This window comes from Gopherus evgoodei, chromosome 6 (genome assembly GCF_007399415.2).
Source record: "Gopherus evgoodei ecotype Sinaloan lineage chromosome 6, rGopEvg1_v1.p, whole genome shotgun sequence".
In the NCBI taxonomy this organism is placed as follows: Eukaryota; Metazoa; Chordata; order Testudines; family Testudinidae; genus Gopherus; species Gopherus evgoodei.
The window spans coordinates 71,365,813-71,388,773 of NC_044327.1; the positions used below are offsets into that span (position 1 = coordinate 71,365,813).

A 22,961-nucleotide genomic window follows, 5' to 3' on the forward strand; every position below is an offset into this window, starting at 1 on the left:
ACTATAGTAAGTCCTGTCAATTTACTTGTCATCTCATTCATGCCAGAATATAAAAAAAATGGACTTGTTGCAGACAAGTAAAATCTTACTGTGCCCATTGTTGATAGTAAGTGCAGAGGATTTACTGCCTGTAAATAAACAGTCTGTTCACTAGAGCAGAATTAAGTATCCAGCCACAGACAGAAAGTCAATACTTTACAAATAGGACTGCTTGGTATTAGTTGCCATAGGCATCTGCATGCAGCTCCTTAACTACTATTACTCATGAATCTCCCCAGATACAGTTTGTTATCTTGACTGTAAGTGGCTCTTTCTGGTTTGTTTCTGCATTAGGCGTGATGAATGCATTTTAGAAACTCTGACAGTAAAAGATTAAGCTCTTATGAGTCAAAGAAAGCTGTGGAGTCATTTCAAAAAAGGCCTGATCAGGTTTTTCCACTTAGCTCATACTCACCTACATAGGCTTCCTCATCCACTGGCAGACGTAATGACATGCAGAGGTAGGTATCAGACTATTAAAGAAACAAAAGAATAAAAATTATCTTAAAATTGTATCTTGTTAGAATGGAAATAAAAGAATTCTAACATTGAAACTCTGCTCTACTGACACACGGGAACAAGCAATTATCCAAACTTATAGCTTCATAAACCTGGCCATGAAAATTATTTGCTCAGGCTATTAAAAAAAAAAAAAAAAAAAAAGACTAAGAATATTGAGAAAGGGAGACTAGTTACTTGCCTTCTAATCCAACCATACAAAGTAAATCAAAGGAGCACACTAAATGAAATGACACGTTATTGGGCATCTGAATAACTTTTCTCTACTTGACTGTAATCTATAACTTACTGCATTCTAGAAAACAGCAGTAAGTCATGGCTAGATACACATCTCCCTGAATCAGTAATTCTTTGCTTGTCTCTAGACTTAAGTAAGTAGTCTGTCTCTGCTGCGAAGCACATTAATATTGAAAATGTGTGCTTGGGCAGCAGCAATCTAAAAACTGTATGTGTTCTATTAATGCATGCACCTCACTCCAATGAGAAGGAACTGGAATTATGCCAGGGCATCAGGAAAAGAATATACTCCTTTAAAAAAAATTATGGAACAGACCAGAAGCAATACAAAACATTATTTGCAGTTCTCTTCAACTGTTAATTGTACAGAACCATCACTTTCCAAGAGCAATTAGATCACTGCTCCCAGGAGATGCAATAGGAAGTCCAGCCATCACATGTAATTCCTGGTTACCATCTTCAAGTCTCTACTGATGCTTCTGGGGGTCTAAAACTTTTACTTTAGCATTAAATGCCAAATCACATAAAAATTGGAAGTGCTCAAGTAGATACCTCAAAATTAAATGTGAAGTACGAAAATTTCAGTTGCAGTTACTATGAACCCAAGATAGTGGCCATAGTCAAGTATCAGCAACTACTTTTGCAGCTATGAACACCTTGGGTCTTATTTTCAGAGATGCTGAGTACCTACAACTCCAAATGAAGTCATTGGTAGGGAAGGAGAGGGGTGGAAAGAATGAACAAGAACAATGCTAAAGGAAGTTTTTCTTTATGAAAACCTAAAGCTTCCAAAAAACACCAAAATATCTCTTTTATATCAAAAGGACTGATATGCAAACATAATATTTTAAAGGAAGGTTGCCAAATCCATTATTTATCATGAGGGTTCAGATTTAATTTTAAAATCATCAAAAGATGGACTCAATTAAATGGAAATTTTTGGATTCCTGTCAACTTAATAATATCAGGTGGCCCATCAGTAGAATGGGCAATAACCTATCAATTCAGAGCATGGGGTAGGCTTGCTATGATGTGCGAACTATGTTTCAAAACAGAATAATGATGTGATGGACTGCACTGGCCCCAATTTAACAGTCAATCCCTTCTTCGCCTGCTGGTTATAGGACAGGCGCCACAAAACAAACAAACAAACAAAAAAACACCGTCCAGCAAAAAATCACAATTAATAGCAATGCTCTTCTGTAAGAGCTGGGTCAAGGAGACTGTATGATGTACAAGTTGCTGCTATAGTAAATTAGCTTGTTATCATGGTTTCTTTATATCTCAAAAGGTATGAGTGTCTCTGAGGCCACCAATATCATATTTACATTATGGTATCAGATGGGGAGAAAACGAGATACCATTCACTACTGCATCTTCACATGAACATTTTATAAGGCATAATTTCTTAACAAGAGAGATCATCTATTTTTATTAGACTAGCGCCCACAAGCTCCAGTAGGACAGGGCCCCACTGTGGTAAATACCATATAAGACACATAGCAAGATAAAGTTTCTGTCCCAAAGAGCTTACAATCTAATTTAAGACAAGATGCAGCAAAAATGCCTAAATAATAATCAAATATAATTGAGAAGGAAGGACAGGTGTATTGTTGATAAGACTATGTGGGTACATAGATCAGCTATGTACACTATTAAATAAGAAAAAGTAATATGCCAGGTTGTTTTGTCTTTTGCCAGGAACTAGGAAAAAGGAGAGAAAGACAAATGATACCGCTGATGTTCGGTGTGGTTATATATTCTAGCTAGGTGCCTTTGTGGAGTCAACACTGAAAACGTAACTCTCAAAGGAATTGAAAGAGCAACATACTCTGTACATTAATTTTTTTTTAATTAAATCCTTGGGTTCACAAGCAGCATGTTAAAAAAAAAAACAACAACCTTCAAGTAAATCAAGAAACAAACTCTGTTCAGTGTTTTGAAAGTCAACAAGAACTAATAGGCGGAAACTAAAGTCAGACAAATTAAAATTAGAAAAAAGGCACAAAATGTTAATAGTGAAGGTGACTAACCCGTGGAACAAATCGCCAAGGGAAGCAGTGGATTCTCTGTTTTCTGGATTCTACAAATCAACACTGGATGACTTATGGAAGACATGATTCAGCCAAACTCAAGTAATTTGGCTCAGTACACGGGTGAAATTCTAGGGCCTGTGTTATACAGGTGGTCATACTAGATCAGGGTTTCTCAAACTTTTTCATAATGTGGACTACATCTTCATACTGATCATCTATTATAGCCCCCTCTTTTCCCATTAAAGATGGGTTAACATCTCTGTGGTAACTACAGCAATTGCTTACATGGAAAGGTGATATTAGGAAACTATTTAATGTACATTAGCTTCTTTTAATTTACCACCGCAGGTAGAAACAGAGGAGAGGCAGCATCTTATGACCAATCAGCTCTTCACAGACCGCTCAGAGTTCATAGACCACAGTCTGGGAACCACTGTTCTAGATGATCTATTGGTTCCCCTTCTGGATTAAAAAAATATATGAATCCATGAACATCACTGGAAATTTAGGGGCATTAAATCAAGTGATGGTGATGTGATGTACATTTGTTTTAGCTGTTGAATCACAATGATGATTCTCTGCCCTACTATTACAGTATGTAACCAAATAATACAATGTCCTGGGCAAGGTTTTCATTATTCTACACACAATCCAATCTAACACCACACACATTCACACCCACTCTTTTTTTACACTTTCTCTCACAATGAAGTGTTCTATATTTTAGCATATTGCCACAGGCTCCTAAGTAGTCTGTCAGAAAACTCAGACTCTAATCTACTGAAAGAGGATAACACAGTAAAGGAAGGGATTAATCACAGTCACTGCTTTAGGGTCTCTCACTCTGGTACTCTGCCAGTCCTAAAGCAATAACCAAACTTGAAGGTCTTAGAATCATAAAATCATAGAAATGTAAAGTTGGAAGGAACCTAAACAGGTCATCTAGTCCAACTCACAGTGGTGAGGTAGGACCAAGTAAACCTAGACCATCTCTGACAGGTGTTTGTCCAACCTGTTCTTAAAATTCTTCCATTGATGGGGATTCCAAAACCTCCCTTGGAAGCCTATTTCAGTACTTAACTACTCTTACAGTTAGAAAGTTTTTCCTAATATCTGACTTAAATCTCTCCTGCTGCAGATTAAGCCCATAACTTCTTGTTTTACCTTCAGTGGATATGGAGAACAACTGATCACTGTCCTCTTTACAGCAGCCATTAACATATTTAAAGACTATTAACAGCCCCTCCCCAGTCTTCTCTTCTCAAGATGAAAGATGTCCAGTTTTTTAACCTCCTCTCACATTTCAGGATTTCTAAACATTTTAGTCACTCTCCTCTGGACCTCTTCAATTTGTCCACATCTTTCTTAATGTGTGTCCAAAACTGGGCACGATATTGTATCTGAAGTCTCACCAGTGCCAAGCAGAGCATGACAATTATTTCCCGTGTCTTACACACAACTTTCCTGTTAATATGCTCCAGAACAATATTAGCCTTCCTGGCAATTGCATCATAAGATATGTCTACATTGCAAAGAAAAATCCTCGGAGCTGAGTCTCAGAGCCTGGGTCAACTGACTTGGGCTTGCGGGCTAGGGCTGCAAGGCTAAAAATAACAGTATAGATGTTCGCAGTGGGGCTGGAACAAGGGGGGAGAGTCTAAGAGCTCAGGCTCCAGCTCGGGCCTGAACGTATACACTGCTATTTTTGTTAATATTGATTGTGTTAAGTATCTGGTTTACAGTTTACCTTTTTTAGTGAAGACAAGCAAAACAGGCTTTAAGCACCTCAGCCTTCCTGATATCTTCTATTATAAGCTCTCCTTCCATGCTAAGTAGAGAACCTTCAACTTTTTCTTTATATGTCTCTTGCTTGCAATATATTTCAAGAAGCTCTCCTTATTGCGAAGAAGTAACTCATTTTGTGCCTTAACCCCTCTGATTTTGCCTCTAAATGTTTGTGCTGTTCTTTTGTGCTCCTCCTAGCACTTTGTCCATGTTACCACTCTTTGTGGGATTCTTCTACAACTTTCAGGTCATTAAAGAGTTCTTGATGGAGCCATATTGCCCTCTTGCTATTCTTCATATCAAAATAGCAGTTGTGCATTTAATATTGTCCCCTTGAAAAACTGCCAGCTCTCCTGAACTTCTCATCTTCTTGGAGGTGCTTCCCATGGGACCTTACATACCAAATCTCACAGTTTGTTAAAATCTGCTTTTTTGAAGTCCGTTGTCTTTATTCTGCTGCACTCACTCCTTTCTTTCTGTAGAATCAGGATAGCTTTCATTTTATAATCACACCAAAATTGCCTTCAGTCTTTAGATTCACAACCCATTCCTCCTTGTTAGTCAAAATCTAATCTAAAATGGACATCCCCTGGTTACTTTGTGCACCTTCTGAGACACCTTCTTGTCTCATAAATTCTTATCAGGGACATTTTGTGTTTTACCAGAATATTGCTTAACTTCTCTCTTTTGCTATATAAAGCATTACTGGGAACTGTCCAGCTAAGGAATGCTTGCTGCAGATAATGTGCTGTTCAGAGACAGAACCTCAGCGATACCACCCCATCCCCTGATCTCCTTCAGGCTCATTCATCCCCTCCCTTACTATTCTCCTTAACCTCTCACTCTCCTCTGGCTCTTCTCCCAAAAATACAAACTTACTGTAGAGTCTCTCGCATCTTAAAAATCCTTGACCCTACTTGCCTCTCCATCTGCCATCACATTTCCCTTCTTCCTTTTCATCTCTAAGCTCATTGAATGCACTGCTTGCAGTTGCAGACCTCTTCCGCTATTCCATCCTGGACACTCTCCAGTCCACCTTCCACCCTTTGCACTCAACTGGAACTGCTCTCATCAAAACCTCTAGTAACTTCTTAGTCTAGTCTCAGAACCAGTATTCCATCCATATCCTCCTAGACCTGTAAGCTGTCTTCAACACAGTCAGCCAAGCTCCTCCTCTTGAAATCTTGTCCTCCCTTGCTTTCTGTTACTGTGTCCTCTCTCAGTTTTCCTCCTACATCTCTAATTACACCTTCAGTGTGCCCTTTGGAGATCCTCCTCATCTGCCTTCCAGATTTCTATTGGTGTTCCACATCACTCTGTCCTTATTCCTATCTCTTCTCCCTAGACCCCTTATCTCTGTGTAATCTGATCCATAAAAACTCTCAGATCTACTTCTTTGCTCCACACTTGTCTTCTCCTGTCCAAACAAAGCGCCAGTTTTGGTAATTCACTTCCAAATGTTAATATCCCACACTTCTCCACAGAAAAGAGTTATATGGGATATTAATTTTAGGATGAATACCATTAATTCTGTCTTTTCTATGTTTGTCTCTTCTCTCTCTGCTGTAGGTAGGGTGTGTGCACGTGCACGCACCGCTCCTCTAACAGGATCTGTGAAAGATGCAAAAGTAAACTATTACTGTTCAATATTTATATATCAGCAAAATTATGCTGTGTGAAAGAGGTCACCAATACAAAAGTTTGAACACCACTGACTATCTCATAGATATAGGTCCACCTTCTAATGAATAATTAAGTTATACTTTTCGAGATGCTCCATCACTAAGTTATCACTACTGTCTTTTTTTCCAATGCTGGTGTGAGCTGTGGGATATCAGGGATTGAAAGTTTTTGCAACTGTGTATTTTGCTATTAGTGGGAAATAAGGGATATCAAACTAATATGGTCTATTACTTGATATACTTTCATATTTGTTTTTAAGGTGTTGTGACTTTTTAAGAAAATGAAAAATTCTTACTGTGACAGAAACCTTTTTATACATTTGCATTCTAACCTAGACTACATCACAGTAAAGGATGAAGAGAGGGACGTCACATCTTGAATACTATGTGCAGATGTGGTCGCCCTATCTGAAAAAAGATATATTGGAATTGGAAAAGGTTCAGAAAAGGGCAACAAAAATGATTATGGGAATGGAACCACTTCCGTATGAGGAGAGATTAATAAAACTGGGACTTTTCAGCTTGGAAAAAAGATGACTAAGGGGGGATATGACTGAAGTCTATAAAATCATGACTGGCATGGAGAAAGTAAATAAAGAAGTGTTATTTACTCTTCACATAATACAAGATCCAGGGATCACCAAATGAAATTAATAGATAGCAAGTTTAAAACAAACAAGAGGAAATACTTCTTCACACAACGCAGAGTCAATCTGTGGAACTCTTTGCCAGAGGAGGTTGTGAAGGCCAATATTATAACAGGGCTCAAAAAAAAAAACAACTAAATAAATTCACGAAGGATAGAGTCCGTCAATGGTTATTAGCCAGGATGGGCACGGATTGTGTTCCTAGCTTCTGTTTGCCAGAAGCTGGGAATGGGTAACAGGAATAGATCACTTGATGATTACCTGTCATGTTCATTCCCTCTGGGGCACCTGGCATTGGCCACTGTCGGAAGACAGGATACTGGGTAGATGGACCTTTGGTCTGACCCACTATCGCTGTTTTTATGGACAATGGAGCACAACTATATACAATGTTATCAAAGGATTAATACACTACTATAGCCTGCAAAGCTAAAGGTGGACAACCTAACACAGCTGTTTGAGTCACTGATAATCTACTTGCAGTTCCATGTGCCAGATACTTTACAGACAGTGTTTGGGAAATCTACTGGGGGGGAGGAGGGGAGAACCCTACACCAAATCACCATAATTACATGTTCCACCTTCCACCACTTCCTTTTTAACTGTTCAGTAATATTTATGGAGTAGGTTATGAGTGTTGAGGAGAGGGAGGCAGTATCTCCATACCAATGCAGTTGCTGGGCAGCAGTGCTGAATTCAGATGAGAATACTTTGCGTAATCTCAAAGTAATTAATTCAAAAAATTAACATTCAAACTTGTTTCATGTTACTTGGGTTAACTGTGCGTCATCTGTCTGCTTGGCTGCCACCATCTAACTCAGAAGTGACTGACCTTCAGTTATTTTGTATGTATCTGGTGTTGTAATAATTGGGCCTACAAATTTATCCTAATTGCAAGCTTAACTCTGGGAAAGTGGATGTAAATTTACAAAATGTTTCAATAATCTGTAACAATAAATGCTGATGGGAAAAAATGCAAAAGGGAGTCCAAGACTGAACTAGTTCAAACTAAAAGGCCTACTGATGATATAACTCAAGGACTGTGTTAAGACCATGTCTGGTAAACAAAAGAAGTGTGGAAATCATTTAACCAAAATTTAGGGTCCTTAAAAGAAAAGACTTTGGGGAGAAAATCAGTGACATGCAAGTGTAACAACTGCTGACTGAAAGAAGGGGAAGGCACAAGCTTCACCATCATGTCTGTCACCTCAATTGTCTCCTGAGACTCCGGCATCTACCACAATACCATTGGGTCTTCACTGTTTTGATCTCAGAGATGTTCTGGCCAGGCTAGGGTTGCCAATTTTGGTTGAACATATCCTGGAGGCTTCACCACATGACAATCTTTAATTAAAGATTTATCTTTAATTCCTGGAGACACCAGGACAATCCTGGAGGGTTGGCAACCCTAGGCCTAGCCAGGCCTGTAAGAAGGACCCAGATGATACTACCATCTCCACCAACTTCAGCTAAAATCCATCCACCACCTGGAATGTGAAATTTTGTCATCTCCCCTGCTAATGAGTCCTTTTCCTTCACTGATGCCTTATTTCGTCTCTTTCCTAGCCCTCTTCTTTTTGCTTCTGTTCAGTAAGAGTCTGGCTTATCCCGGGCAAGACTGTATATTCTGCAACACTGCTGTAAGCCTGTGACCAGAAAGGCAGCTAAAAAGTAATGCCCTAATCAGCCCAATGTTTGTACAAGTTTGCTAGGTCTTGAGTTGCTAATAAGATCATTTCCTGTGCCTCTGGTTTTCAGCAATGAAACTGCATGTCAAAGTCAACACTAGAGACAGAAACTGCATTTTCTTTCTTGACTGTTCTGTTCTCCACCTTTCTTGCAATTGCCTACTTTTGTCTTCCAGGATTAGGATTGGATTTTAACAGCAGCAACAGCTGCAGTTTATGTAAACTAAGTCCCCCCCGCCACCCCGAAAGAATATTTATTAACATCTGAGACACTGTCAAACAAGGGTTCTCCCTCCCTCTTCAAAATGTTCTCTACACATAAAGGGAACAAAGGATGTTTTAAAATGAAAGAGTTATTTAATACTTAACATTTTAAATGCTTTAATTCTTTCCCTTCTTTTCTATATCTTTAATACAAGGCTAAAAGGATGTTTAATGGTGAGTTTGTTATGATACTAAGCAGACTCAGATCTCTGTATACCAAACCCTGGACCTTGTTTAGAATTGTTTAATGTTTGACAATTTCCAGGTTATGTTAACACAGGGGTAGGCAACCTATGGCACACGTGCCAAAGGCAGCACGCAAGCTGATTTTCAGTGGCACTCACACTGCCCGGGTCCTGGCCACCGGTCTGGGGGGCTCTGCATTTTAATTTAATTTTAAATGAAGTTTCTTAAACATTTTAAAAAGCTTATTTATTTTACATACAGCAATAGTTTAGCTATATATTATAGACTTATAGTAAGAGACCTTCTAAAAACGTTAAACTGTATTACTGGCATGTGAAACCTTAAATTAGAGTGAGTAAATGAAGACTCAGCACACCACTGCTGAAAGGTTGCTGACCCCTGTGTTAACACCTCTGACGCACTGGGCCCATTTAATTAAAATTAATACAACAATGGTTTGTAAAGGCACTCTAGAATAAAAGGAAATATATAAAAAATAAGATATTTTAAAATGGATATTAGGTGGCCAATAGGAAAATTGTTCTAGTTACTAGCTGACAAGTGGCCATGTTAATAAGTACTCTCCATCCCTGCCTCCTCATCTCTCTCTCTCTCACACACACACACACACACACACTCTTCATTCTCTTGTTAAGTCTCAGAAAGGTTGTGGAAGTGGGTCATTAAGAGGACAATTAAAGCACAGAGAATGTGGTAAATCAGCTGTGCTCCAGAAACTATAAATTCACTTACGTTGAAAAAAAAAAATCTTTGTTGCTCCCACATTCCCTGCAATAACATTACTTTTAATAGTAAGAGTTCAGGAATATGTTTGCCAAGTTTGTGATGCATCAGATCGTATGTAATTTTGTCTGCGTAGATTTTTTTTTTTAAATTGAACTATTTTGGCATATTACTATTATTTGTGTCTGGAATACCCACTTTTGGGTGCAGAATGGAAAATCTGTTCTTGTCTATTTGAAAATTTCTTATCTTGTTACTGTCTGCCCACTGTTTCACATTCTAGACATTTTGCCATGAGTGAGTAAAAACAGTGAGGGGAGGAAGAACTTAAGGAATATCTCTACAGAAGTACTTAGGGAGATGTACTAAATTCAGGTCACTCTGATTAGAAGCTGTATTAGCCAGCAGCAACTGGTCAAGTTTATAGTCTCTTCTAAACCCATGAACCTTCGAGCAAGACTCTCATTTTAATTCCTACATGAATTCCACGCGTTTTGCCTAGGAAGCTGCCATTTTTCTAGTGCAGTGTACTTTATTACAAATGGCTTGGTTACTGGTTTTATAAACCTCTGATAGCTAACTTGATATCTACCTATTGAAGCTTTAAATACATTATTTCCCATTTACTAATCGGTAATAAATAACATCAGCATGATAGTCTTCGTAAAACCCTGAGTGTGTTTTAAAAATGTTTTAATGACTTTTCTTACATTCATCTAGTACTAGAATTTCTTTTTGGTTTAGGATTTGAATAGGATGATATTGTTACTGCTTAAAACTGGCAAGAGTCAGATTTTGGAATAAGGGCTGGGTCTGTTTTTAATACTACCTCATCATTGCTGAATACAGAGCATTGGTCCTCCATCAATATGACACCTAGTTCTGATATCCTGCGTGGAGAAGAGAGATTTCCATTTTGAGAATTTGTGGACATGGCTGCTTCTGAGAAGAATATATTATTGGTGCAAATGAGGAGAGCATTTTAGATTTCATTAATTAAATGAACAGAATTCTTTATAGAAAAACGAATTCCTCTAAGGCTGTGACACAATATGGGAACAATGGTGTCCTCCAATAAGGAACTTAACTATTTTATTTAAGAAGTTACACCAAAACTTGGATCAGACTTACAATAAAAATAATGGGTCAGGTTCTCTGCTGTTGTAAACTGACATAGCTCCTTTGAAATTAATGCAACTACTCTGATTTACACCATTTTAGGATTGGCCCCCAAAAGATGAGCTTCTATTAATGAACTTAATCCACATTATTGGTGAAAGCATTTTCTTTGTAGGTGAGGCAGGAATAGGCCCACTTCCTGTCACTAAAACTCCAACTAGCCAATACTGGTGCTTGTTACAATTATATGGACAGATCAATAGAAGGGAGCCCACCGGTCTGACTGGCCCCACCCTATAATTATACAATGGCTGTGAATGCCAGTGTGCTTTGGGTAAGCCATCTCTTTATGTCCACTTTCTCAGATGCAATACCGGGATAATATATTTACCTCCCTCCTTCCCAGAGATGTTGCGAGGATTCATTAAATTCCCAAGTTTTGTGAAGTACTGTGAAGAAAGTATCAATTATTACTAGCTTGAGGGCACTGAACTGTTCTTTAAGCCCTCTAACTGCATAACCACAAATTCAAATTCATACCAATGTATTTTTGCCCATTTCATCAGTTCACAGTGAATAATTCACAAAAACTGATGACTTACACTATTTCTCTTTATCCATCTTCCAAACTGCCAGTTGTTGATACTGATATCTCAATTAATGGAGACACTGCTATTAATGAACAATATAACCCCAGAGTGGCAAATGTCAATTGCCCTGAAATCTTTTGTCATTATTTCATATTAAATTATAAACAAACATTATATGTATGATCACAACAGCAACAGCATTATTGGTTTGCCAAAGCTTGCTGTTAGTGTACAAAATTGAACATGTTTATTCTTTGTTTATTCTATTATTATTATGAAAACCATTTTCATAAACAGCCATCAACTTGCCTGACAGTGTTGTTTTTCATATTGACCAAATGTTTTAAAATTCATCTCCCCATCTATTCCCACTCACACTCTGAAAGAGATTTGTACATCTATTTTCATTCTATATTTAAATGTACAAAGAACATAGCCCATAATGAATCGTTTTCTTGTACTGCTACCACCTCTGTAACAATTTGCTGAATAAAGTAAGATTAAAGAACATCCTCCTAAAATTAAATAAAATCTCCAGTACTCCTCCCAGATAAAACCTCCTAGGTATTGAACCTCCAGCAGTAAGATGTACTGAAGTCCTTATGTTACACATTTTACTTGTACTTCTCCTCATTTAACCCTACTATATAGAACGTCTGGGAAAATGCCATCCGAGAGTTTTAGTACTGTTAGTAATAAATACCAGAAGAGATTTACATACTATAGGGTTTGGGGTTTTTGTACATGTTTGAGATAATGTATTATTCAAAGATACCTACTAAAACCCCTATCAAATCAATAGGGAAAATATACCACTTCACGTTTATTAACCAAACTAGAGAATTATTCTATTTCATTTATTTCCAGATTTATATTGCCTGAATTTGTACTTCAATGACCCTGTTCATAAGAACTGCTCGGAACTATTCCACATGAATGTTGCATTCTTTACGCAAAAGTGCAGACAATGCTCTTGCAGCACAAAGACTGCTTTTCTCAGTTAATGTGCTCTCCTTAATCACACATAAAGAGACAGTTCTGAATGGTTCAACGAGGAACATTTGTAGTTCTAGTACATAAAAACCTCACCATATTCAATAATCCAGAAAAAAACGGAAAACATTATTTAAAAGAGGCACTTCTGACACTGCAGAGCTGCAGTATCTGAAGCGCCAATATGTTGTGTAAATTTTCATGTGCTTAACAAGTTTGGTATTCAAATAAAACAAATGTATGTTTACCCTGGTAACCTTTGCTTCACCATAGCTTACATAAGACTTATAAAATATCTTTTCTCTTAAATGATCTCTCACACTGAATTCTAGCACACAGCATTAATAAATGGTTTGAAAACGGGACCCACAAGTTTTACCTTAAAACAGGAAATTATGGGGGTATGCATCCAATGGATAGCTGCAAGAGGCATACATTCACATCTTAACTTTAGCTATATTTTTTAAGTTTGGGTCTCCAGAAGTAACACCAGCTGGCTCCTAGTAGAATGCAACATACTAGCATACAATATACAGGGGCACCACCAATGCAGCTGCTGTTGAACTCCTTTACCTGGCTAGAGCATGTAGTTACCCCTTAAAGAAATTGTGTTTTTTCTCCATTGTTAGAAAACTGCCCAATATATTAAAAAGCTCACTACTTCCAGGACCCATATGTGGACCCATGTTGTGAGGCAGTGTGCATTGCAGAGCAAAGCAGTCAAAGTAGCAAAGATTCACCCACTTGTATTCAGTAAATTACAGAGCAGACAAAAATGCAAAAAAGATATTTTGGACAGTGAAGTAAATAAATAAGAGCAAAGGAAAGAAAGAAGTAGCTTGGATTAAAAAAAAAGATTACAAATATGTCAGTAAGTCATTTTCCCTTAATGTAAATTTTTGTTTTCAGAGCCTGTATTAAGAATTCTAACCACCACCACCACCACACTCTTATTTAGCACTTTTCATCAATAGATTTCCAAGTGCCTTACAAACGAGGTCAGAATCATTATCCACTGGTAGTGGCAGAGACCGAAATCAGTCTTCTGAGAATATGCTATGGGCAGTGCAGACCCTTCAGGACCCAAAAAGGTACCCTCAGATTCTTAAATCTACCCATGCCTCAGTTTCCCTAGGGAGGCAACATCTGCCTGCTATGGAAGAGGAGAAACTTGAGGTCAGAGGAATACACTCAGAAGCTCAAGTGGGAGAAGGTAGCACCTTATATACTAAGATTTTAATAAGGCATCCAATACGGTGAAAGGTGACCGCTGGTTCTTGAAGGAGATCTCTCCTCATGACACTGATCGTTGAAGAATGTATGCATTTGTTAATTTACTTCTTTTGGGGTTGTGGCCTTAGTCTGATTAAAAAGACTTTGTTTTGAAATCTGGATGAAAATAAACCAGAACTTTTCATAGGTGCTGGAACAAGGGGTGCTGCCACATCCCGCTGGCTAGAAGTAATAATTACAACCCAAATACATAGTTTCCACATTCAGCACCCACACTATAAAAATTGTTCCAGCACCACTGGAACTTCTTAGGAAAAGCTCTATTTTTCCCCTTTTAAATGGCTTTTGCTTGTTTGGGAGGACTTTTTGTTAGTAAGATTTGCGGCTTGGCCCCACTCCGGCTGGGGCACCGGGTCAGGGGCCGCTCCGTGCAGCTCCCAGAAGCTGCGGTATGGCCTGCTCCGGCTCCTAAGTGCTCCAATGGGAGATAGAGGGGCAGTGCCTGCCAATGGGGCAATATGCAGAGCCGCCTGGCCACGTCTCCGGGTAGGAGCCAGAGAAAGGACATGCCACTGCTTCCAGGAGCCACTTGAGGTAAGCGCCGCTTGGAGCCTCTCCTCACGCCCCACAGCCCTGTCCCAGCTCTGATCCCACTCCTGCTCTCCAAACCCCTTGATTCCAGCCCAAGGCACCCTCCTGCACCCCAAACCTCTTATCCCCAGCCTCACCCCAGAACCTGTATCCGCAGATGGAACCTGCACCCCTTCCCACATCCACGCCCCAATTTTGTGAGCATTCATGGTCTGCCATACAATTTCTATTCCCCAGTGTGGCCCTCAAGCAAAAAAGTTTGCCCACTCCTGCTACAGAACATATCTATATTAGTTGTCAAAGTCTGTTTTCTCTTTTTAGAGTATTCACTAAAAAGACAGGGGAGGGGAGAGGTAGGTTTGTGAGACTGAGACAAGGTGCTATCAGCAGCACTCTGATCTCTGACATTGCTGCAGCGTGGGAGGATGCAGACCCTCCTGAGGGCAATTACACACTTTCCATTTTTCAGAGTAGTAGCCATGTTAGTCTGTATCAGCAAAAAGGAGGAGGAGTACTTGTGGCACCTCAGAGACTAACAAATTTATTTGAGCATAAGCTTTTGTGGGCTAAAACCCACTTCATGGGATGCATGCAATGGAAAACACAGTGGGAAGATATATATACACAGAGAACACGAAAATATGGGTAGTGCCATACCCGCTATAACGAGACTAATCAATTAAGATGGGCTATTATCATCAGGAGAAAAAAAACATTTGTAGTAACAATCGGGATGGCCAAGAAGGGACTCTTGTCAACTGTTGAAATGGGCCATCCTGATTATCACTACAAACCACCGAGCTATCCCTCCAATAATCAAAATGTCATAGTCTTATTTCTTTGCCATTGATACTGGTTGGATACTGTTGCTCAACTATTATCCAAGAAACTTTTATATCTGCATCGCTATTTCTCTATCCTTCATAGAGAAGACAATGTTAGGAAAGGAAAGTTCTGCCCCAGAACAAATAAGTGTAGCTTACTCCTGTTTATTCAAATTAGACTGCACTTGGTGATTAGAATGATGAACTTCTCAGTTTCTTTACATCATTATTATAGCAATATAATGCAATGTCAACACATTTTATTCTGAAGAAAAGCAGGATTCAAAAACAGAAGGCATGCATCCCTCCACCATGCTGGCACTTCTCTAAAGTTACTAACTTGCCCTCCTGAATCTCAGCTTTCATTTTTTTTAAAGAAAGTCTAACTGTTATGGTTGCGAAAAAACCTGCAAGAATTTGAGCAATTGTGTAACCAAAGCAGAGACAAGTCTACAGAGAACCCATAATAGCAGCATTGAGAGGTGTGAACTGCCCCTATACATCTCATTGATGCCGGATAACTTAAAATGTCAACATTGTTAATTATTTAATTCCTTGTGTAAGGAGAAAGATGGTGCATCATAATGCTGCAGACTTTACTGCAAGTGAAGTCTCATTTTGGCATCATAGGAAGGTGATGTCTGAGAGGCACCACTACCTATTTTTTCCTCCTGATCAAGAAGGAACAAAGCAAGAACACAATTACATTTTGAATATCTGCCCGATCTACTATGAGCAGTATCTCATTTTGGCAACTCACATTGGCGAAGCTTAGAAAAGTAGCACCACTTTTTTTCTTCCCACTCTGACCCCTACAAGATGGGAAATGATGATATTTTTACATGGCAGCTGATATTATCCATCAAGATGAATGGTTTTAATAGAGAGGTCTCCAGCAGAGCCATATTTAAGCAGCACACATCAATCTACAGCCAGGAGCATGAGCCTCCTGCACCTAGACGACAGAGAGCATGAGACAGCAAAGAGACCATTGTATAGCTCCCCTTCCCACACATATGCAATGAACAGATTCCTACCCTCCACCAGTGTTCTGCTTATCACAGCAACTGAGCTTACTGGAGTTAAAGCTGCTGCTAGCCATTCCACACAGTAAACTTGAGCAGATGGGAGCGAGTTTCTCAGTTTGGGGAGGGTGACTCCTACATTATCTTTTAATTGAAGAACATAGCAAAGTTTATCTGTGACATTCTGATCAAAGACCAAGTTTCCGTTCCAAACTGTAAAGGATTTCTTTGTTTCTTTTAAATATAGTTATGGCAGACATCTTTACTTATTTTCATTTGCCTTTCTGGGAATTGGGTAGGGTTCTCTCTCCCCACCCCCCTTAAATTTTACATTTTAGTTATATTTTTGATAATTCTCTGAAGACTTTTGAATATGGGTGTCAAGTAAATATATGCTTATCATTAAGGGTACAACTCTGTCACAGATTCCATGATTTTCTAGGACCTCCAGAACTTCTTTCGGGGCAAGACTGAAGCAAGTATCAGCCCTGAGGATGCCGGAGCAGCAGCCAGCTTTGGGTTAGTCTCCTGCCCCGTCCCCAGGGTATTTTTAGTAAAACCCAGGGTCAGGTTGCTGGCTTCCATGAAGTTTTGTTTATTGCCCAGGACCTGTCCCTGACTTTTATTAAAAATACCTGTGACAGAAGCTTAATCTTAATTATCATTACTCTCTCTCTCTCTCTCTCTCTACACTAGAATTAATGGATTTTAGATGAGCAAAGTAAAGCTCTTCAAGGTTAGTCACATTGTTTACATCTTCAACTAATGGGTCTTGTGCTGTGATAGCAAATACCTGCGAAATTCCATACATGCACCTCAGAATTCTTCAAGCAATTTTGTCCCCCTTCCAAAAGAAGATTTTAAAATATTTTTTATGCAGTCAAGACGCTCCAGCAGAAGCAATTTTATTTCCGTTTCTCAATCATTAAAATGTCAGAGCTGGCTCAAAATTACATGCTCCAGTGGGGTGCTCCCCAATAATTGAAATCCTTATATTTCCTCAACAGTTTTTCTAGAAGTGCTATCTGCAACAATGAGTCATCTACTGCAGCACAACATCCTATTCTCATGCCTCTGCAGCCCTTTAAAGGGAAAAGTACTACCTTTTATTAAAGGACATACTCCCAGGCACTGCATGGCTGCTAAAAATAATTATTTACAGTTTATCATGCTTAATGAAACTAACTGTAAATGGGAGAGTAGAAAGTCTGACTATTTTATATACACCTTAAAAATAAGGTACTTTAAAAAAAGATTTATATAATTAGTTTTTTTAGTATTTCCTGCCAACAATCTATCACATCAATCTATCTTTGCCCAGGAAATGAGAAAACTATGCAATTAACCACATTAGGGTAGTTTTCCTGAACTAACTTTAATGTCATAAATATTGCAACACAAATGGGGGTTTGTGCATTGTACGCATTCTATTTCCTTTCTGTTTGGCACAATTGCTTGAAACAGCAATTTAAGGGCTAGCTCCTGTAACCTGAGCCTCCTGGGCACCCTCCCCTCCATCACTGGAGCTAATGGGTGTATCTGAGCCCATGTCCAGACTAACCCGCGGCATCGGCGGGTTAAAATCGATTGCTCGGGGATCGATATATCGCGTCTAGTCTGGAAGCGATGTATCGATCCCCGAGCGCGCTTACATCGATTCCGGAACTCCATCAACCCGAACGGAGTTCCGGAATCGAGACAGAGAGCCGCGGACATCGATGCCGCGCCGTCCAGACGGGTGAGTACCTCGATTTTAGAAATTCGACTTCAGCTACGTTATTCCCGTAGCTGAAGTTGCGTATCTAAAATCAATTTTAATACCCTAGTCTGGACGTGGCCTTAGTGTATTTAGTTGTAACCTATATGATCACTTCTCAAACTGTGGGTTGAGACCCTGTTTTAATGGGGTTGCCAGGACTGGCTTAGACTTGCTGGGGTCTGGGGCCAAAGCCCAAGCCTCACCACCCTGGGCCAAAGTCCAAGCGCCACTGCCCTGGGCCGAAGCCCAAGCCCGAGGGCTTCAGCCCTGGGTGGTAGGGCTCAGGTTACAGGCCTCCTGCCCTGGGGCTGAAGCCCTTGGGTTCCAGCTTTGAGCCCCCCGCCCAGGATTTGGCTCCCCTACCAGGGCAGCGGGACTTGAGCAGGCTCAGGCTTCAGTCCCCTCTCCTGGGGTCATGTAGTAATTTTTGTTGTCAGAAAGGGGGGGTCACAGTGCAATAAAATTTGAGAACCCCATAACTATATAAACTAATGTGTTAAAGCACAGTTGGAGAGGTTTTCAGTTTAAGAGAGAGTAATTTTCCTTTGTTAAAGCATACTGCAGCAGTGTGAATATTATTCTACTGAAAACACAAAACAATTAGACTTTAGGAATTCAGTCTAATCTATATATAATCTATATATAATCTAAGTAACATTAATCAAATGATGAAATTTTATGTAATTTGAAAGTTATAATCTCTTATTTTACACAATATTTTAGACTCTTCCTGCAGCTCTGTCTGTATTCAAGGGAGTAAAAAGTTTAGCCTGTTGCTTATCAGAAAATTATTAATGCTGTAAGCAAAATTCATTTTCTCAGGTTTTAAAGTGTAATGGAGAGAGACAAGAAAATACTACAATCTTCTCACCTGCTTAGGAGTCACCCCAGGCATGCGAATATCCAATGCAAAATCAGTTAGACCAAGAGAAGTCACTGGCCTGTTGTTTCCAAGGCATTCACTTGAAAGAGATCTAGTAGTATCTTTATACCTTAAAGGAAGAAAATTAAAAAATGGTTTCAAGTTTACTGATCAAGAGTTTGTATTTTTCAATTACCAAAAAAAAAAAAAAAAAGTAATATGTATCAACTGGGATTATCAGTAGATCGTAAGGGAATTAGACACCCAACTCCCACTGATTTTCAATGTAATTTGGGAGTCTAACTCCATCATCATCTTTTGAAAAAGAAGTGAGTTACTAAATATTTTGGAGGTGTTGATGGGACACATTAGAATAGACAGAACTATGAAGTACTAGCAAAAGAAGTTTACTAATAAAAATAGGCTCTTTATATGAACCACAGTTTAAGGTACAGATATATATGGCATTTTTTTTCTTAATATGCCAAAATATATTATCTAGTGTTATTAGCTGAGGGAAAATAGCAAAACTTTTTTAAAATTCATATTTGATATAGAATTCAGTTTGAACACAGCAGAAAAAACTCAAAAATCTTTCTGATTTTAGATTCTAGAGATGTTGATTTATTACAATTGAATATGCATTTGCCTGCAGTATCTCCCGACTACGTACCAGTAAATTTTACAACTTAGGATGTGGGAATTAAGTGGGTCTATAGTGAATGCTACATATAACCAAAGAAACAAAGCAAATATTCAAGTTGTTACTAATGGGGATTGTATGACAAAAACATTTAATGTAATGTAAATTCTAAATATATCAAATCGATAAATGTGATGTGGTAACTACAGGGTGTACATTGAATATATAACGCTATATTTTCTTATGTGCTAATACAGTGGATTTCCCCCACATGCAACCACCAAATTTATCTACATAGTATTCAAGACCTAAAAAAATAAACACCAGATCCCTAATTACAAACTAGTTGACACTATTTCATGAAGAAGAAACAGTTTAGCTAGTAAGCTCATGGGGACAGGGACAATATATATTATGTGCTAAGTACATCAGTGGGGCTACACACAAATCTTAAGTTATTGTTTTATTATTTAATCTTATTAATCACATTGCCAAGGCAGATTCACATTTCAAAGAATAACAGACGGGGGTTCAACAACATTCTTCTTTTTCAAGACTCCAAAATAGCTAGTACATACTTTTTAATCTTTATAACACTTTCATTAGACTAAATGATAGCATCACTAAGCAGCATGCATTGAAAATACCAAAAGATGTTTTTTGCATAACCCACCTCTTAAAGACAGAAAGTGGGTTTTTGAAACCCAAACAGCTATTTTGAAAAACAAGCAACAGTATTAGCAGGTTGTTAATGAGGCCAGCCATGTCCACCCTGCTGTTCCTGGAGCGTTTAAGGGAGCAGAAAACAGGTAGTGCAGTTCTGTCAGCTGTGTTCCTGACAATTAGGCAGCAGCAGCTCACTACTTCATTATTGTGTGTTCGGCAGGCATCTTACAGCTTTTGACACACCATCTGTCTTGGAAGGTGAAGCACTGTAAAATCACGAAGGTGGATGATGTTAGGTTATTAGCTGCAAAAAAATAAATCAGTTGAAGACTCTCCCTTTGTAGACAGGCTACATTGTACTTTTGTCCAGTTAAGGAGCTGAAGCAAGTGGCATTCCTGATGCTTTTCCCCCTGCTGTACTGTTAAATCTGCAGGTTACTTATCAGGCCACAGCAACAAAGGCTCCAAGTGGCATCACACAAACCAACGTCAGTCATCCTTCAGAACCTGTAAAAATAGAAGCAGATAAAGGATGACTAACACATTACAGCATTAGGCCTCAGCAAATCCCTGTTGATGCTTTTTAATACATTAGTACTTTCATAAGCTTTAGCCCAACCCAGTGAAGAATGCACCAAGCCTTTCACTGCCCTTCCATCATCATAAATGCACAAAAACTATTGCAATTCCTACACTATATATTGGGAAAGTTATTCAAATGGAAGATGGCTAAGTAGCATGTGAAAAGAGAAACAAATAGTGTTTAGACCCAGCTGCATATGAGGAAAGGAAAGAAGTTTTAAAGGACAAAGCATGTTTTTATTATATATACACACACATCACATAGTATGTTGAATGCATTGCTGAGGGAAAACCCACATGACAAGCATCAAGGGATTTTAATTAAGAATTATTTTAAGGAAATAATTTAACAAGCATGTGATAGCAGAACATGCTATTTTCAATAGTAAATAGGTGTTCCAGCCTTTTGTAAACTAGACAAACTTAAGCTTAAGGTACTATTCTATTCACTGCTTTAAAACTGTTGGAATCTAATTTTTCTGAATTTTGAGATTCTGCATTTTAATTTTAATGTTATAAATACAAAGTTTAAAATTTAAGAAACAAAACTACCAAATGATCCACGTGGTATTGCAGATGGACTAGTTCTCACCAAAGCTCCAAAGGGAAGGGGAAATAATCAGTTTGAAAATTTCACTTCCAGCAATAAATACAAACATCAAATTCTAAATAATGTATTAAGATTCTGAAATATGATTGGGTGTTTCTTATAAAATAAATTTGAAAGGATAAATTAACTTTTTTGCCAGCAACCAGAGACTGTGATTAAAGAAACCAAATAAAGATAAAATGTTAAATATAATAAAATGTCTAAAATCAAATGTTTAACTTAAATTACTGTATTTAAAGTAAACTGCATTTCACTTTTCATAGAAAATATAAAAAATACATAATTTAAACATAATATTTATTTGCATGTATTTTATTCATTTGAAGACTATACAAAGTATACCGTCACTGAGAAATAACTGCATACAACCTCAACCCCTCGCTCTTAACCTGCCGAGGCACAAGGCTGGGACAAAACGTCCCCATTATTCATACCATAAGTAAATGTCCATGACCTTGGTTTCATGATTCTTTATTTGTGATGAACACAACTTTCAAGAATAAAGTGAGAGAATACTAGAAACAGTGGAAAATAGGGAGGCGGGGTACGTGGCTGGGCAGAGTATGGGGGTGCAGGGTATGGGGCATGGATGTGGACAGGTTTGGGGGCGGAGAGCCTGTAGTGGCAGGGTACAGGGGTGTGGATGTGGACAGGCTGTAGTGGGAGGGTACAGGAGTTTGGGGGGGGTTCAGGGGTGGGTGGAGTGTGGAGGTGTAGATGTGGACAAGGTTTGGGGGTGGGAAGGCTGTAGTGGCAGGGTAGAGGGAGTGTGGGGGAGTACGGGGCTGCATGGGGTGTGCAGGAGCAGGATATGGATGTGGTATTTGGGCAGGCTGTGGTAGCAGGGTACAGGGAAAATAGGGAGTTCTGGGACTAAAGTGAGCAACAACTATCAAAATAAGGGACATATGAAAGACAAGCCTTGGACAAAAATCTGAGCTCTCAATAGAGAGCAGATAACCGTACACTTAAATGTTAATTATAAGGTTATGGGTCACTAACCGTACAGCATCCTGGCACTTTGATTGGCTGAGAATTCTCTTTTAGTACCGTGTACATTAGACAGCCTTTAAAAAATCATGAGTGTTTGTGATCACATGGAGGAGAAGAGAAATGCAAGTTTCGATCACCTTTTCTCCTCAAAATGGGTAAATTCAAAGTTTAATGAAGAATCTTTTATAAGAAACCGTTATGGCACTTTCCTCATCCACAGGAGTGGGACATTTAAAAAAAGCACACTTATTCAGAATCCCAGTTACCATTTGTGACTTTTTATTTGTTTTATTTTTATGGATTTTAAGCAATGTGCTACATATTCTTCATATCATTAATTTGAGTGCTAGAGGTAAAAACATTTAAAGAAATGAACCATGATACCCTAATATACTGACTTGAAAGTGTTTAAAAAGCTGGAATGCACCTAGCTAGCTATTATCAAATTATTTCTGGTTTGCTAGTTCAGAAGGATATGACAGAGATCTATAAGATCATGAATGGTGTGGAGAAAGTGAATAAGGAAGTGTTATTTACCCCTTCACGTAATACAAGATCCAGCGGTCACCAAATGAAATTAATAGATAGCGGGTTTAAACAAAAAAAAAAAAGGAAGCACTTCTTCACACAACACATAGTCAACC

At 38.7% G+C, this 22,961-nt stretch overlaps 1 protein-coding gene across 9 annotated transcripts in view; it reads right to left on the reverse strand.

The window, feature by feature from the left end:
* The window catches only part of PAM (peptidylglycine alpha-amidating monooxygenase), a 237,785-nt gene that overhangs the window by 127,902 nt on the left and 86,922 nt on the right, over positions 1-22,961 (reverse strand). For all 9 annotated transcript variants that reach the window (XM_030566386.1, XM_030566385.1, XM_030566384.1 and 6 more), the window contains 3 exons: positions 20,140-20,639; positions 18,833-18,953; positions 455-512 (listed from right to left, as the gene is read on the reverse strand). In XM_030566386.1, the coding sequence (XP_030422246.1) occupies positions 455-512; positions 18,833-18,953; positions 20,140-20,231 (271 nt within the window). In that variant the 5' untranslated portion in view covers positions 20,232-20,639. The remainder of the gene's footprint in view (positions 1-454; positions 513-18,832; positions 18,954-20,139; positions 20,640-22,961) is intronic.